General features: G+C 46.0%; 2 protein-coding genes across 5 annotated transcripts; both read left to right on the forward strand.

Moving 5' to 3' along the window:
- The first annotated feature begins 380 nt into the window (after window positions 1-380).
- ADAP2 (ArfGAP with dual PH domains 2) lies at window positions 381-7581 on the forward strand. 4 transcript variants are annotated; one of them, XM_010407414.4, is made up of 10 exons: window positions 383-609; window positions 1684-1814; window positions 2483-2574; window positions 2697-2782; window positions 3121-3230; window positions 3882-4028; window positions 4740-4823; window positions 5231-5293; window positions 6530-6607; window positions 7225-7581. In XM_010407414.4, the coding sequence occupies exons 1-10, from the start codon at window positions 519-521 to the stop codon at window positions 7432-7434; spliced, it is 1092 nt and encodes a 363-aa protein (XP_010405716.1). In that variant the 5' UTR covers window positions 383-518; the 3' UTR covers window positions 7435-7581. The 4 variants fall into 4 exon arrangements, with proteins under 4 accessions (XP_019146317.1, XP_019146316.1, XP_019146315.1 ...); XM_019290771.3 differs by lacking the exon at window positions 6530-6607 and having other exon boundaries at window positions 382-609; XM_019290770.3 differs by lacking the exon at window positions 5231-5293 and having other exon boundaries at window positions 382-609.
- A 1298-nt stretch (window positions 7582-8879) lies between these two features.
- Window positions 8880-15174, forward strand: RNF135 (ring finger protein 135). The gene is made up of 6 exons (XM_010407415.3): window positions 8880-9303; window positions 10171-10257; window positions 10807-10977; window positions 12199-12358; window positions 12795-12896; window positions 13699-15174. Exons 1-6 carry the CDS (start codon window positions 8959-8961, stop codon window positions 14232-14234), a joined length of 1401 nt encoding a protein of 466 aa, XP_010405717.2. The 5' UTR covers window positions 8880-8958; the 3' UTR covers window positions 14235-15174.
- Window positions 15175-15529: the final 355 nt, after the last annotated feature.

A 15529-nucleotide genomic window follows, 5' to 3' on the forward strand; every position in this document is an offset into this window, starting at 1 on the left:
CACCACTTGGTGTCGGCGAGCTCTCTCAGAGCCTGTGCTGAGCACTCGCAGCGGCGCAGAGCTGCGCTGGGAGAGCGGGACTCACGTGCCCCGGCGGTACCGGTGTTTTGGTCGATGTCTGGGGCATGACTGCTGTTCTGTTATCCAGCAACCTTTGTAAATTAATTTTTTTAGAGAAATGAGGTTGAGACAAACTTGGAGCTGCGGGGACGAGCCCTCCTGGGCACAAGCCACCTAGTAATGAACTTTCAGCGCAGGAACTTCCGACTCGTTGCGGGAAAGCTGACGCGGGGCGGGGGACCGGGACAGGACGGGGTCGGCGGGCGGGTGCCCGCGGGGCGCGGGCCGAGCCAGGGCAGCCGCACCCCCCGAACCGCCTGTAGGAGGCGGCCCAGCAGCGCCTGCCCGGCCCGGGGCGCGAGAGGGGACGGGGCGCCCCGGGCGCCGGGGCCGCTCCGGTTCCTCATTTCCAGGCGGGGCCGAGCCTCCAGCAGACTCCGCGCCGGGCACCGGGGGCGATGGACCGCGACCACAACAAGGCGCTGCTGCTGGAGCTGCAGAGGGCGGCCGGGACCGGTAACGATCGCTGCGCCGACTGCGGAAACCCAGGTAAGGGAGCTCCGCCGGGCGGGGCCCCGCGCTCCTCGGCCCCCGGACCCGCTTCCGAGCGAACAGCGGCGGTGACGAGGGGCCGGCCCCCCCTCAGGCTGTGGTGCTGTCTGGGTGCTGCTCGTCCCGGCCCGCAGCTGTGTCCGCTCGGTCCCTGCGGGGGGCCGGCCGCGCCCCTCGCTCCGTGTCGCTCAGGGCGGCAGCGGGACGGTCCCGGGGCGCTGCCCGCGCCGGGACACGGCTCTCGGGGAGCCCCGCGGGGCCAGGGGACCGCAGCAGGGGGCAGGAAACGGCCTCAGCACCGGGTGCTTCCCCGGGTTATTTGTGCACAGGGCATGAGGCTGCAGGTGGGAGGAGGAGGGTGCGTGGGGTGGATTTCCAGCTCGGGGAATGTCTCTGCGCAAGGGTTGGGGCAGAGAAAGGCACCAAGGAAAACCCGCCGGAGACCCCGCGCCGTGCTGGCGCCAGTGAGCGTTCGGGTGGGTCAGTCGGGAGCCAGCAGGAGCTGAAGAAGGCGTCAAGTAGCTTCTGCTTAGTGTGACAGGGAGAAGTGGACGGTGGCACAATCCAAGGAAATGGTCTTGCCCAGAGCAGTCAATGCCTATAGGGATGCACTTGTCAAAGCTGTTTCAGGGGATGTAGCAGCAGGCAAGAGCACGAGCCTTCACGGGCAGCGGCCAGAGTCCTCGCTGTAGATGGCTGTATTCTGTTGTACTCTCTGTAGTGCACACTTTCGGCACCTTCCTTCCCTTGTTAATTCAGCAACAGCAGCTTTTCATGCAGGCCTAATAATTAGCTGAGCTTTTCCATCACCACTCACCTGTCTGCACAGTCACATTAATTTTAAAGCAAATAGTCAGTAAAAGAATGTACAAATGCAGGGGCCATCGTTCACTGGGGAAAGCAGTTGTCGTTCCCCTGAACACAGTGAAGTGACAGCCATAAACAGTGGGGTGGGGTTCGAGGTATTTATAAGGTATGAAGCCTGGGCTGTGCATCAGATGTGGTTTTTCACCCTTGCCAGTGGCTGTACCTTTTCCTGTGTATTAATTAATTCTTTGTGGTTTTATCCAGATCCAGAGTGGGCTTCTTACAAACTTGGAATATTCATTTGTTTGAATTGCTCTGGAATTCATCGCAATCTTCCTGAAATCAGCAGAGTCAAATCCCTTCGCCTTGACTTTTGGGAGAGCAATTTAATAGAGGTACAGAGGAAAAAGCAGTAATTCTCCACATTTCATAACCTCCTCTGCCATGTAATTCCTGTGCCATCCACCATGGACAGAGCAACAGAGCTACACAGAGCCAAGTTAACTCCATGGGTAACTTCAGGGGTTTTTTTATGACCTGCTCAGTCAAATTACACTGATAGGTGACCATGTTCCTAACTGTCTGTGATGTGTATTTTTATATACACAGTAACTTCTCACTGTGGTTTAGAAGCTCACAGGTATTTCCAGGTAGTATGTTCAATTCAGAAAGCAACATACTCTTCTTAAATATTGGTTCAGCCTCTCATCGTTCAGTTGAACTGTGTTAATAATACATTCACAGTTAATATCTGGGAGGAGATGAAGGAATAGGGAGACCATAAATTTTCTCCTAATTTTCTTTTGTTCTTTTCATCAACAACCACAGTTTTGTATTTCTTCACACATGATTCAGAACTGTAAATACTGAAAAAGGTGCATCCACCTAAAAATAGCAAACTATAATGCTAAAGGGAATTTATAAATGTATGTAAGTACACACTGAGTTATGGTGAGACTCAGCAAAAGTGCAGTGCTTCCTTCGATACACATCTCATTTTATGTTCTTGACATGGTGTTGATTTATAGTGGCACACCTAACTGTAGTTTATTTTGTATTTCAGTTTATGAAGAATCATGGGAATCTCTGGGCCAAAGCTAAATATGAGGCGAAGGTGCCTCCATACTATTACATCCCCAAGTCCTGTGACTGCTTGTAAGTTGATGGTGTATTCACTGCTGCAGACCTTTACTTCTGCTTCCCTTACAGGTCTCCCTGGCTGGCTGGTGAAACTAGAGTAGAGACAGATTAGCTTTATCCATGTTTTCCTCTTTCAGGGTTTTAAGAGAGCAGTGGATTAGAGCTAAATATGAACGTGGGGAATTTCTTGACACCCAAGTCTGCCAAGATCCTTGTTCTGCAGGTAAAAGGATTGTCAGGGAGGTCTCAGCCTCAAGGCCAACAGCACAATGTTCTGTTTGCAGCTTTGGAGATCTCTGAGGTTGGCTTGTCACATTTGAGCTGCTGGATGTGCAGTCACTGCATTGAGTCTAGCTTTGAGAAGGAACTCTAAGAAAAGGCACTTACATGAGTGCATGGGTATATTCAGATCTTACCATTCTCTAGTTCTCCACTGATTTTTTCTTATGAGGTGAAAATTCTCAGATGGAGAAGAGACTTGAAACTGTGCCACATCACCCTTAGCTAAACAGTCCTGCCCTTGTGCTATCGTTCCCTGACAATTATCTGTCTGGTCTGCAGGCAGCCGTGAAGGATGCCTCTGGAAACTTCGGAAAGGACGCAGACAATTCCAGAAGAGGCAATTTCTCCTATCAGCAAGGGAAGGGGTGATGAAGTACTTCACCAAAGAAGTGAGTTCCTCAGCCAGAGCTGGCCATAGATAGCAGGTCAACACCTACCCTCAGAACTTGCTCTCTGTGGGCAAAACCCAGAACAAGTAGCTTTGTCTCTAGTTTTGCAGCCAGCCTATGCTTAGAGGAGTCCATGTTTCCCCATTAACATATGTGGTATATTGGACAATTTTGGATGTAGCTCTTTTCCTCATCCCTTATCTCAACCCTGCAGCCTCCTTTTGCTTAGTGAACAAAGGAAATGGATACTGGCAGTTGAATAGCAAGACAAAGAAGAGATCCGCTGGTGGTTGTTACCTCTTACATTACCAAAATATCTTCTCATCAGCTCCTGCAGCAGGGTCCTCAACATGTCTCCTTTCTGTGAGATACTGTAGCTAATTGTTCTCTAACTACAGGGCTGGAGATAGACCTATCCCTTGCTGTGTAGACCCAGCCCTCTTAAATAGTGACCCAGCATTTGTCAAGGAATCTTTGTAAGTGGTTTTATGTTGCATGTAATTAAGGCTTTATGTTTCAGGTATATCCAATATTCAGATACTTTAGGATGTCTGCTTTCTCTTCAGTAGGGATCTACATCTCATACCACTGATCTGTCCTGCAGTACATTCCCTGAGAGCACTTTAATACAGTGATGCTTTTATTTCACAGTCCAAAGGTCCAAAAGCCGTTATCAGCGTTGAATCTCTGAATGCAATGTTCCAGGTGGACAAAATAGGACACATTCATGGGCTGCAGATCACATACACCACAGATGGTCAAACAAGGAACCTTTTTGTTTATCATGAAAGTGGAAAGGTGAATATCATGGAGATTCTGGAGTAAGCAGAATCAAGATGCTTAGATGTTTGATCCGTATTTTGGAAGAGTTACTGTGTCCACAAGATCTGGTTTTATTTGGAATCACTAAGACTTGTAGAATATAGGAATTTGCAGAATTTGATACTCCTAACAGTAGCATCTTGCTCCTTTTCTGTTGGGGCATATATTCAATCTCACCCTTTGGATACTCTTAAGTGGTGCATGGATGTAAACCTCTGTAAGGTAACTGCCTCTGGTTTTACACAATTTCATGGTTAAATTCTTGACATGCATAGAGAGTATTGTTCTATATTATTTCCAAGCCAATAATGTAATTTTAAAAAATATCTCTGTAGATATTGTTAGACTTCTGTTTCTTCCTTCAACAGAGTTCTCATGTCTTTCCAGGTACAGAGGTTTTTAAACAACCCATAACTGAATCAACTGAAAAAGCCTGTAAAAGTGTATACAAACTTGGGTGATTGTCCATGCTGAGCATGTCTAGGACCTCCCAGGAGGGCCATTCTTAAATTATTTTCAAGGGTCAGTGTTTTTCAGGTGTCTGGGACAAATCACTGACTCTCTCTGCCCCTTGGGGAGAAAGTACCTCTTTACAAAGAGGTCACAAGGAAGGAGAAGGGCATTTTGGAGAAGCAGTGCTCTTACGCTTCTTGTTAATTTTTGTATTTGTGTTTGCTGTTTTCCCAGGAGATTGTTGACTGGTTCAATGCTATTCGGGCTGCACGTTACCATTATCTCAGAACAACCTTCCCAAATGTCCCTGAGGCCGAGGTGAGAACTGAACAGGGCTTGAAGCAGTCTAGGCAAACATATCATGGGAAAACATTTTCTCACTACTGAGAGTCAGGTGCTCAAAAAGCAGCACTTGGGTCCAGGGAATGGACAGAAGAGGTAGAAGGAAAGGCCACACTGAATAACAGGCAAAAACTTAGTCAGCATTTAAGGCCTAAAAGTCTCCATGTGATCCTTATAAAGTGTAATCTGTGAAAAATGTTATGTTCCTTCTTACTTCAGACTTCCTTTTACCGAGCAGCCAAAAAAACCCCAGACCCCAAAAGCCGCAATTGATGGTGATTAACTTTGACAGAAACAGAACAGAAGTGCAATCTTGGATGAGGCAACCTGTCCTGGTTTCAGCTGGGACAGACACAGACTTTTTTGTGTTTGTGTTCTCCTAGCTCATACCCAGGATCACAAGAAATTTTGTCAGAGAAGGCTATATGAAGAAAACAGGACCAAAAGTAAGTGCATGCTTGGCATTACACAAACAGGATCATTCCAGATAGAGAATATTTAGTAGTTCAATGATGCTGACTCATAAAAGATTTGCTCAGTGACTCTCTGCTTCCTGGATTGATAGAAGACATTATATTCAAGCCTGTCATGCTCTTTGGGATCATGTTTTATTCTGTGTGGAAAATAAGATCGGGAAGAAGAATCCTTGAAGAGTAAGCAAAATGGATTAGCTGTTAATGGACATGCAAAGTGCTGTTACACAACCCCACATGGATTGCTGTATCTGCTAACTGCAGCTCCTGCCACAGCAGAACATTCCATGCTGACCCCTCCTACTTCTCTGTTTCACTTAAGAGTCAGTTGCACTTAAGTCACATCTACTTAAAGCAGCAAAGTGTCGTTTGAGCAAATTTCTCTACAGTGAAGCCAATCGGTTGGTTTGTTTTATTGTAGGAAGTGTTTGGGCCAGTACTCTGGGAACAGAAGAGTGAGGTTTTTGACACTGCTGAAGGAGGAGATAAAGATCTGAGGTCTTTTTTGAACACAGCCACTTCTGTGCCTTGCTCTCCTTTGAGTGAGCCGTGAGCCAAGTCCCATTATAAAGTTCAGTGGTGCAGTGCTGATATTGAATATGCTGGGTTTTGGCCCAGCTTGTGCCAGTGTTCCAGCACCTCTTCCTCAGGTACTTGCACAGAGCATGAAAGATTTTATATTTTTCTCCTGAGGCCTAAATTCTGCTTAAACTGAGGTGAGCCCTAGAAGAGGCCTCTTCAGTTCAGCATGGAGCAATTAATAGCTCAGGAATGGTCAGATAAGTGTAGCTGATGGAATTAGCACTTAAAAAAAACCAACTAGTATTGTACACCCAAAATTCTAGGGACAGCCTCCCTGATCAGATTGTTTTGGATTCATTGGAATTGATTGCACACTCTCTTCACTATCACCACTGGCTCAGGGGTTGTTCTGTGCAGTGCTTTCAATCCATTTCATGCAACTTCCTTAATCCTGTTAGTTTGATTACTTCCCTGCCCAAAGGATTGTCATTGAATGTAAATCTGTAGTTTGAGCCCAGGGAGAAGAGAGCTGAGGGCTGCACACAGCAGTCACTCACCTGTTACCAGTTACAGGGATGAAGGAAACTGAACTCCAGGTCCAAGTCATTTAATCAGTCCTGGCATTTGAATAGAACAAACTCCACTTTGAGACTTGGTCTTTAAAGAATTTCTACCATTTCCTCGCAGCAGAAGGAGGCCTTTAAGGTACGCTGGTTCTGCTTGGATTCTCAAGAAAGGAACCTGATATACTTTAAAAATCCACTGGTAAGAGGAGTGTTCTTTGTTCCACAGCCCCTTCATGAAGCAGGTGGGGAGGAAGGGTCTGTTCTCATCCACCTTTTCCAGTGGCTGTGCCAAACTGGAGTGGGCCCAGCCTCAAGAGCCCATCTCCCTTGCCAGTGGATGTCTCTGAAGCTGAGCTGGTTGGGAACTCTGGCCCATACAGAGGCTGTGAGGAAGATCCAAGTCTTTTAAAAGTAATTGCTACTGCCTGTGGTGTTCATGCCCCCTCTCCCCCAGCACTAGTGCCTCTGTGTCTGTAACCTTAGCCAAGATGCGCAATATTCCAGTATCAGGGGCTTGACAGCCCCAGTATCCGGCTTCCTAGCACAGCTTTAGCTATGGGAATGTCCTTCCCTGCCCCGTCTGAACGCCCACCAACCAGCTCTGTAAGGGTGGGGCCCTGCCTCCTCTTTTTGAGAATGCCTGTGAGTGCAAAATACCCCTTTGTGTGTTCCCTGCTGCTGTCACCAGTCCATGTCATCAGTTCCCCTCCATGCCTCCCCCGATCCTGTTCTATGTCAAAGGATAGAGCACCGTCTGGTCTGCTGGAGCTCCACTGTCCACCGACTAATGGCTGTCTTCTGCTTCCTTCTCTCCAGGATGCATTTGCACAGGGCCAGGTTTTCATCGGAAGGAGGGATGAGGGATATGAAGTACGAGATGATTTGCCCGAGCGAGTCTGTGTGAAAAAGACAAAACCAGCGATCACTCTGGTCACACCAGTCAGAGAGTTTGTGTTTCTCTGTGAGAACGACAGGAAGCAGAGGGAGTGGATGGATGCCTTGAACGGAGTCATCACCCAGCTCTGATGTCCACAGAGAGGAGCAGTCAGGCTGCTACATTCCACCTGGCTGCAGCTTCTGGCCACACAGAGACAGGGTTGTTTTCAACAGAGTGGGTGAATGTCTCTTATGGCACTACATTTCTGGCGCAATTAAAAAAATACAAGCCAGGTTTAAGTTGTGGAGGATACTGTAATGGAATCACTCCTCTAAAGGAATCACACAGATGCTCCTAGCACCTTGCTTTCAACAGTCTCTACTCTTTGGCTTTTATATGAGTGGCAAATCCAACATCCAGTGAATTTTTTCCATAGCACGACCCCACCCAGTGCCCCAGTGAACACATTGAGGGTACAGGATGAACATACGCTGACCTTTCTCACCTAAGAACAAATGAAGCTTAATGAGCTTGATTCAACTGAACACTGAAAGGCAGAAACAAGTTTTAAAAGTGTTTTCTTCAGTGACTTGCTTGAAAACACTCCATGAAGGAGGACTGGTGTTCAGTGTTGGAGGGGAGCCTTCTCATCAGGTACCACTGTGTGCAGGAACTGATGGAGACTTGCACTGGCTGACACAGAGCACTGTGTGTTTCCATGCCTCAAGACCAAATCTGAGATCTGGTTTTACCAAGCAGCGAATCATTCACACATTTAATTCTTCTTTCCAGATAGCCTTAGTTTGCAAATCAAGAGGAAGTCTTGTAGACCAAGTTTCTGGTGAGGCTTCCACCTTTTGCTGACAATTGCCAGTTGGTCTTGAGATACTCGAAATAGTTCTCTTTTGCAGAAATGAGAAGTGCCAGTACTTGCAGGAATTAGTGACACTAATGGTTCTTTCTCCCCACCCACCCCCCAATAGTGCAAAGGAATTGTTTTGAGTTGGATCATCATTCTGCTTTTCTCAGCCAGCTCATCATTCAGCTCTGAGCAATCTGCAGTAGTTTTACTTGTTGATACGCTCCCATGAGCTTCCCTGTGTTCCAAGCTCTCTCCCCACACAACCCTATTCATTCTAGCTCTTCAGCAATTCTGTTGAAGAGCCTAATCCTGCAGCTCCTGAAATCAACAGAAAGCAGCTTTTGACTTGTACGAGGAACAATGTCACTCTTCATTTGTTGTTATTTTGAGATGACCTGAGTAGCTCGGGATGACCTCAGAACAGTTCAGTCCTTCCAGCAGCCTGACCTTCAGTCAGACAGGATCTGCATTGTGCTGTGCTGTGCCACTTCTCTCCCGGCTGGCTCAGCAGACTGCCCATGTCAGCATCTCTTACTATTACAAAATCGGGAAATTCACGGTGGAAACGAAATAGTGGAGATAACGGAGACTTTTTTGAACATTCAATAAAAGTCAAGGCCGAGCCTTGGACAGTTCTGCGTCACGGTCCATTTCCACCGGCAACCCAAATCCGGGGACCAAGGCACGTGAGAAGAGCTGAGCGGAACAGAGCGGGGCAGAACAGGCGCGGCCCGGGGCGTTCTCGGCACCGGAGGAGGCGCCCGGGGAAATCGAAACTCTCCGGCCGCTCCGCTCCGCCCCGGGCTGGGCCATGGCCGTCGTCATCGAGTTCGAGCGGCTCCAGCGCGTCCTGGAGCTGCAGTGCTCCTGCTGCCTGCAGTTCTTCGCGGAGCCGGTGCGGCTCACGGGCTGCGGCCACAGCTTCTGCCGGGGTTGCATCCTCCGGTACTGCGCGGGGCGGCCCCGCGCCGCCTGCCCGCTCTGCCGGCGCAGATTCGAGCTCCGCCACCTGCGGCCCAACCGCGAACTGGCCGCGCTGCTCAGCCTCATCCCGCGGGAGACGAAGGAAAAGTTGGAAACACAGGATGGGGCTGAACCCTATGGAGCTGCTGCCTGCAACGACCAGAGCTCGGTGGGGCGGGGACCTGGGGACAAGGTACGGCCGGAGGCAGCCCGGGGTTCCATCCCCGACATCCCAGAGCTCCATCCCCCGACACCCGGGAGCTTCACCCCCCGACATCCCGGGGCTCTATCCCGCCACAGCTCGGGGCTCCTCCCCGCGACACCCCGGGACATTCCGGGGTGACATCCCGAGGCGATATCCCCTGACTCCCAGGGACTCCTGCCCGCGACATTGTGGGACAGCACCCAGCGGCACCCTCGGGACAGCCCATGGCATCTTCAGTGTAGCCCGGGGTTCCATCCCACGGCACCGTAACACATTGAGCAGATGGGTTCAGCTAATGCAGTGTTTGGGGCTCATTGGTAATGTCTGATGCATTGAGAGCTGCATAGCCGAATTAGAAGAACTAATACCTGTACATATTCAGCTGACTTAAAATAGTAATAAGTGACGACTTTGTGCTGGGTGTTACGTATTGCATCAGCATTGCATTGGAGACTGGTGACACGTAACATTATTAGACAATGCCACAGCTCCACCCAGCGTCATGGCACAAAATGGGACCGGTTCATGATCTAGGTCTGCTTAAAACGACTCCCAGAGAAGGAGATAAGAAAAATCTGTTTACCTTCATTATTTTAGCACATATGTATCTTCTTCAGTCAAGCTAAGAGCTGAAGCTCACAATTCTAGTTGAACATGTAATTAATCGGTGACTCTTGCATGTTGACTTCATTGTGATTACTCCTGCTCAGAATTGTGTCTTTTAGGCACCTCCTCAACCAGTCCAATGCTTAACTAATGTCAGTGATGTAGGGAATTTTATTATCCTGCTGCTTAACCTAGTCATGCTTTCTCTGAGGGTTATATAGATAAATAGTCCAATGTATCACTTTGAAGGAAGAAGAGATATGGGAGAGCTCCAAGCAAGAAGAAATAACGGCAGAGACCGTCCACCTTTTGAGGAAAGATCTCAATAAAACAAAGGTACACACTGTACATTCATCACCTGCAGTTACCTTCTGTTTCCCCTGTTCTGGACCCTCGGAGATGTGATTGACTGCAGGGTTGCCTTCCAACCCAGAGCAGGAATCTGCCTTTTTGTTTCCTTCTTTTCTGTCACAATTCTAGTTTTACTGATGAGAATGAATATATGGCATCAGCTGCACTAATTTGTGTCTTGGCTGGCACAAAGGCTACTGGAGTTGTGCATGGTTGCATTTTTCTGCTTATTCCAGGAGTAGCCTGAATGTTTCTGGTACACTCAGATGCAAATTACAAATCATAAGAGGGAATATTGATCTTTCTGCGTTGTCAAGCAGAGTCCACTGGCCATAAAATAGTCATGATCCTTACCATGCCCCAAATCTCATTGCAGGTAATGCAGGATAGTGTCAAATATATTTTATTCCTTTGAATAAAGTCTTCTGGTCTGCAGGGGTCAGTCAAAGATTATGTTAGATGGGGCAGTAGGCTTCTCGTATTGCATACATCTTTCCTAACCACACAATGAACTCCATATTTTCTGCCTTTCAGGAATATACATCTCAGATCAAAAGCCAGATTACTAAAGATTTCTGTTGCATGAAGGAATATGTTGAAAGACAGGAGAGAAACACACTGATGTTCATTGAACAGGAGCAAAAAGCTGCTCAGCATAAAATTGAAGAGACTATTCACCAGCTCACAGACATCAAAGGCCAAACTGTAAGTGATGAAATGAAGTGGCAGGGCAGAATATGAATAGAAACTCTCAAGCTCAATGTCTGGGATAGCTGAATATGTACAGAGCGCCTTTGAGGTCCCCACTGCACTATTCTCATGGAGACAATGGTGCCAATCCATGGACATTGCTGTTAGCAGGGAGAGTTCGGAGTGAGAAATTCAGAGGAAGAGAAGTACTAAAAGAGGCACAGGCTGGGGATGCAATTCAGAACTAAATTTTTTTCCAAGGATATTGGTGAACTGGAATGAAGTGGGAACTGCACTACTGAAATCCAGTTCTCAGTCAAATCTAAAGTCAAGATCCTTCATGATCTTCTTATTTTCCAGAATTTGTATATACACATAGGGATGCAAGTTAAAGAACTCACAGAGTTATTAAATATTGTGTAACAACTTTCTCGGGGAAAACATATCAAGGGCCATCAAAAGAGGCAGTTAAATCACTTCAGATTCTGTAGAGCCCATTTTGATGTTGAAAACAACAGTGCCAAGTGATATAAGTAAGCCAGCAGGAATTTAGAGTGCGGCTCACTGGGTGTGGCAGTGCCATGAGACAGAATTGGACTTCCAGGATGCAGGCACAGGTGCCCACATTGGAATTCACCTGATCCAGTGTCCCGTTACAGGCAGTGAGGAGGAATGGGCACTTTCAGAGTTATCTGCCTACTTGAGATATCCACCTGCAAAGAAGATTAATCCAGCCTCCAAAAGGCTGTTTCCTCCTACAGACTGTACACACAGACTAAGAGAACAACTTCAGATGTAGATTTCCACAATTTCTAAATTTAGGCAAACTAGGTTTGCCCTTTCCTCACACTCATACATTTTGAAACTTTTGGTTTGGGTTTTAGAACAAGAAGAAAGTTTAAAAAGAGTAAGTTTGTGTATTCATATGAATGAAATATGAAAATTGTAATATATATATATATATATGAAAGAAAAATTAGTTGCATTCTCAGTTTTCTTAGGGAAAACACAGTTTTAAATTTTTTTTAATAAGAATATCCTTCCCTATTTTCTGTAAGATTTCAGGTTGGTTTGCTCAGGTAGCTATCCTATAAAGGAAGCTTTTGATGCAAAGAATAAGATTCTTGGAGAGATCACTGCTCTTTTTCCACTCGGACTTTACATTATAATCTGATCTGCAAGATGAAATAACTGCTATTGTTTACATCTTTCCCTTGATCCTTTTGTCATTATCAGAGTAACTTACCTGAGAGGCAGAGGTACAAAGGCTCACCTTCAACAATTAATAAAATTACACTTGATGAGAAGCTTAATGTTGTCAGAAGTGCTGTAGAAGATCTTAAGAGAAAGTTGGAAATTTTACTCTTTGAGAATTATGCTCAGCAGCTCCCATCAGGTGAGTTTTCCTTATTTTGAAATCTTTTTCTTAGAGGCAGTGGATCTAGCAAATAGAGTAAAAAATTACTTTGTGCTTATGAAATGCATGTGCAAATAAAACAAGAAACATATGATAGCAAAAAAATAAAGAACACTGTAAAAGTTTTTAAGACAGAAACTGCTTTTTCTGCATAGAATGCTCCAACTGCTTTACCCGTCTCACTCCTCTGACAGCTCCCGTCTGACCACAGCAGCATACAGTGTTTTGTTAATTTTGGGTAAAAGTTTGCTTATTCGTCCTTTGTAATTTATACAATCAAAAAGAAGCAAGTCCTTGTTTTGTACTTGAACCAGTAGCTGGGTTTATTTAAGGTGTGTTTTCCTTTAGAAGCTTAAATACTTCCCATGTACATTTTGAAGAAATGCCTTAACACTTCACTTATTTTTGTATTTAGTGCAGCCTCCAGACTCATATCAGGAGCCAAGTGTCTGCTCATCATCTCCAGAGTCTGCAACTGAAAGTCCTGAACCAACCATTTCCAGGCAGTTTTCTCAGTGTAAGTATCCAGGCCAGCAGGACTCTTAACAACATCCAGGTCACTCTGAGACTGGATTTGCTGAAGAAAACTGTCCTTGCCAACATCAGCAGGCAATGTGGCTGTTTACTGAAGCATGGAAACACAATGGAGTTGCCATGAATGAATCAGTTACTGACACATAATGTAACACTGTACCTGACTGCAGATGCAAGATAAAAAAAGATAAGAAACCTGTTTCATGGAGGTGTGTAAGCTGTGTGGCAGCTTGTGCTGGCTACAGTGTGAGCTGGTGTACAGGCAGTTACTGCACCTCACTGATCTTTGCTGTTAAGCTGTAATTACTCCAGTTGTTACTTGAGTTCTGCATCATTTTGACAGAAACATTTTTACAGTCAACACACCGTACTACAGCTGTAGCTTAACACAGAAAACAAATGTTTTTACTGATAAAGTATGTAAGAACTTGTCTCAGTGAACAGATGACTGTAAGCTTTATTAAGGTGAGCATCCCATTTATTATTGACAAAAAGGTAATTTAAAAAAAAATATTGTGGCTAGGAATAAAATCCATCTTGTAGGGTGCAAGGTACTTTCACCTTCCCACTGGAGTGCATATGAGTCTGTCATGGATATTTACACAGTTGTGCCTGTTATATGTTTCAGTATGCCCAGGATACAGTCAATAGTGCTTGGTTGAGGATTCTTGAACTTTGATTCAGGTTTATTGTATGATCATTTGTTTTCATTTCTGTTCTGGAGCAGGAATGCACCTGTTTTCTTTTTGCCTGCAGGTGAGAATATTTTCCTTTCTGTCTTCTAGGGGCAGATGATGTGACTTTTGACCCCACAAGAGTACACAAGCACTTGGCACTCACAGCCCAGAACAGGAGAGTGATGGTTTCCAGCCACCTGACCAGTTATGAACATTCACCCAAAAGATTCTGCATCAGCCAAGTGATGTGTTCACAGGGCTTCTCTACTGGGTGCCACTACTGGGAAGTAATTACCAAGGACAGTGATGGATGGGCTGTTGGAGTTGCTCACGAAATGATTGGTAAAAGGGACAAACTGGGAAGAACTGAGCATTCCTGGTGTGTAGAATGGCTGGGTGCTAAAAAACAGCTGTCAGCATGGCATAAGGATCAAGAAACATTATTACACAAGGATAAACCGCTGAAGGTTGGAGTTTTCCTGGAGCTACGAAAGAAGACCGTGTCATTTTACTCAATCGCTGACAAAGAAATGCTTTTGCACACCTTTGAAATTATTACCTCAAATCCTCTCTACCCTGCTTTCTGGCTGTACAGTCTAGAAGGAAATGGATCTTTAACTATAAGTCAGCCAAACAGGAGATAAAGCCTGTTGAGAACAGGGACAATTTTGCCAATGACTGCGGAGTTTCTATAAAAGCCTCAGTGTTTTACACAGGAATGTACCAAGGAATGAATGCATAGCTACCCAGGCTTTCCTGGGAATCAGCAACTGATACTTCTGTCTGCTGTGCTCTGGTCTAGCCATACTGCATTGAAGTGATTCCAGCCTATGCTAAAGGCAGTAACCACCCCTGTGGGAGTCAGGTGGATTTCTCAAGCAGCTTTAAGTAGTCCCAGGATATTCATAGGAAAGAAAGTACTAAGGAAGCTCTAATGTTGGGAATGGACCTCATTTCTCCTACATTGATATAAAAAATACAGAACAGATGATGCCATTACTTTCTGTCAAGTGAGGTTTTTTTTAGACAGATCTGATTGATTAAAGAATGCTCAGAGGGTAAGAATGTTAGTGATTTTAGGTATGAAAATCTTTCCCTTTAGGGTAGGCATTAACTAGGAAATAGGCTTTGTATTTGAGGACCTGGCACTTCAGGGAGGTGTCCCAGAAGAACATAATCTCACTGGAGCCATATATTAGTATTGCCCAAAGGGTTGTCAATCCTGGTGGTGGTGTGACCATGGGAATGGTTGTGGAAGCAGATGTTCAGGTGTGTTTATAGCAGCTAATAAATCATGTGGTCACTACTGCTCTTTTAAAGGGCCTGCAAACAGGACTGTGTCATGGCAAGGACCATCTGGTCTTGTCAGGGAGCCTGAGACAAAGCAAGAGGTTCTCAGTTGCCTGTGGGGGGGTGAAGGGACCAGAGCTGAGGTCCTACAAAACCTATGGACAGCTTGATTTCTGAGAGATCCACTGCTTCATGCAGGCAAACTGAAAACAGCATTCACAAGAAGCAAAAGCTTTTTCAGGAAGACTGTGGAATTCCAGAGTTAACAAAATAAATAGTTTATTTTGAATAAAAGTGCGATTCAGCTATCTCATTTAGTGGAATGGAGCTCCTTGGCTTTTAAGGTCATTGACAGAACTGCTGCTCACCTTCAGAGTTACTCTCTGGTGTCACTGAACACTCTGATGGACTAAATGCACATTTGTATGATCGCAGGGGTGTGTCTGTCAGCATCTCCAAGGCTGGGGTAGCTTTCCTGAGATAGCCAAAGCCACTACTTTGTTAGGATTGAGGTGTCCTTTGCTGGTTCATCTGGAAAAACATCAGCTACAGCATGAACTCACTGGACATCCCTAATTTCCCACATACGAGTTGCACCGTAGTGCCCAGGGGCAGCAATTTGTTATGGTTTGGATCACAGCAACAACAC

This window comes from Corvus cornix, chromosome 18 (assembly GCF_000738735.6).
Source record: "Corvus cornix cornix isolate S_Up_H32 chromosome 18, ASM73873v5, whole genome shotgun sequence".
In the NCBI taxonomy this organism is placed as follows: domain Eukaryota; kingdom Metazoa; phylum Chordata; class Aves; order Passeriformes; family Corvidae; genus Corvus; species Corvus cornix.

Coding starts and splice junctions, on each gene's coding strand:
- ADAP2 (XM_010407414.4), top strand. CDS start 519: ATGGACCGCGACCACAACAAGGCGCTGCTGCTGGAGCTGCAGAGGGCG. Junction 610..1,683: donor CGCCGACTGCGGAAACCCAG/GTAAGGGAGCTC, acceptor GGTTTTATCCAG/ATCCAGAGTGGGCTTCTTAC. Junction 2,783..3,120: donor CCAAGATCCTTGTTCTGCAG/GTAAAAGGATTG, acceptor TCTGGTCTGCAG/GCAGCCGTGAAGGATGCCTC.
- RNF135 (XM_010407415.3), top strand. CDS start 8,959: ATGGCCGTCGTCATCGAGTTCGAGCGGCTCCAGCGCGTCCTGGAGCTG. Junction 9,304..10,170: donor GGCGGGGACCTGGGGACAAG/GTACGGCCGGAG, acceptor ATCACTTTGAAG/GAAGAAGAGATATGGGAGAG. Junction 10,258..10,806: donor AAGATCTCAATAAAACAAAG/GTACACACTGTA, acceptor TCTGCCTTTCAG/GAATATACATCTCAGATCAA.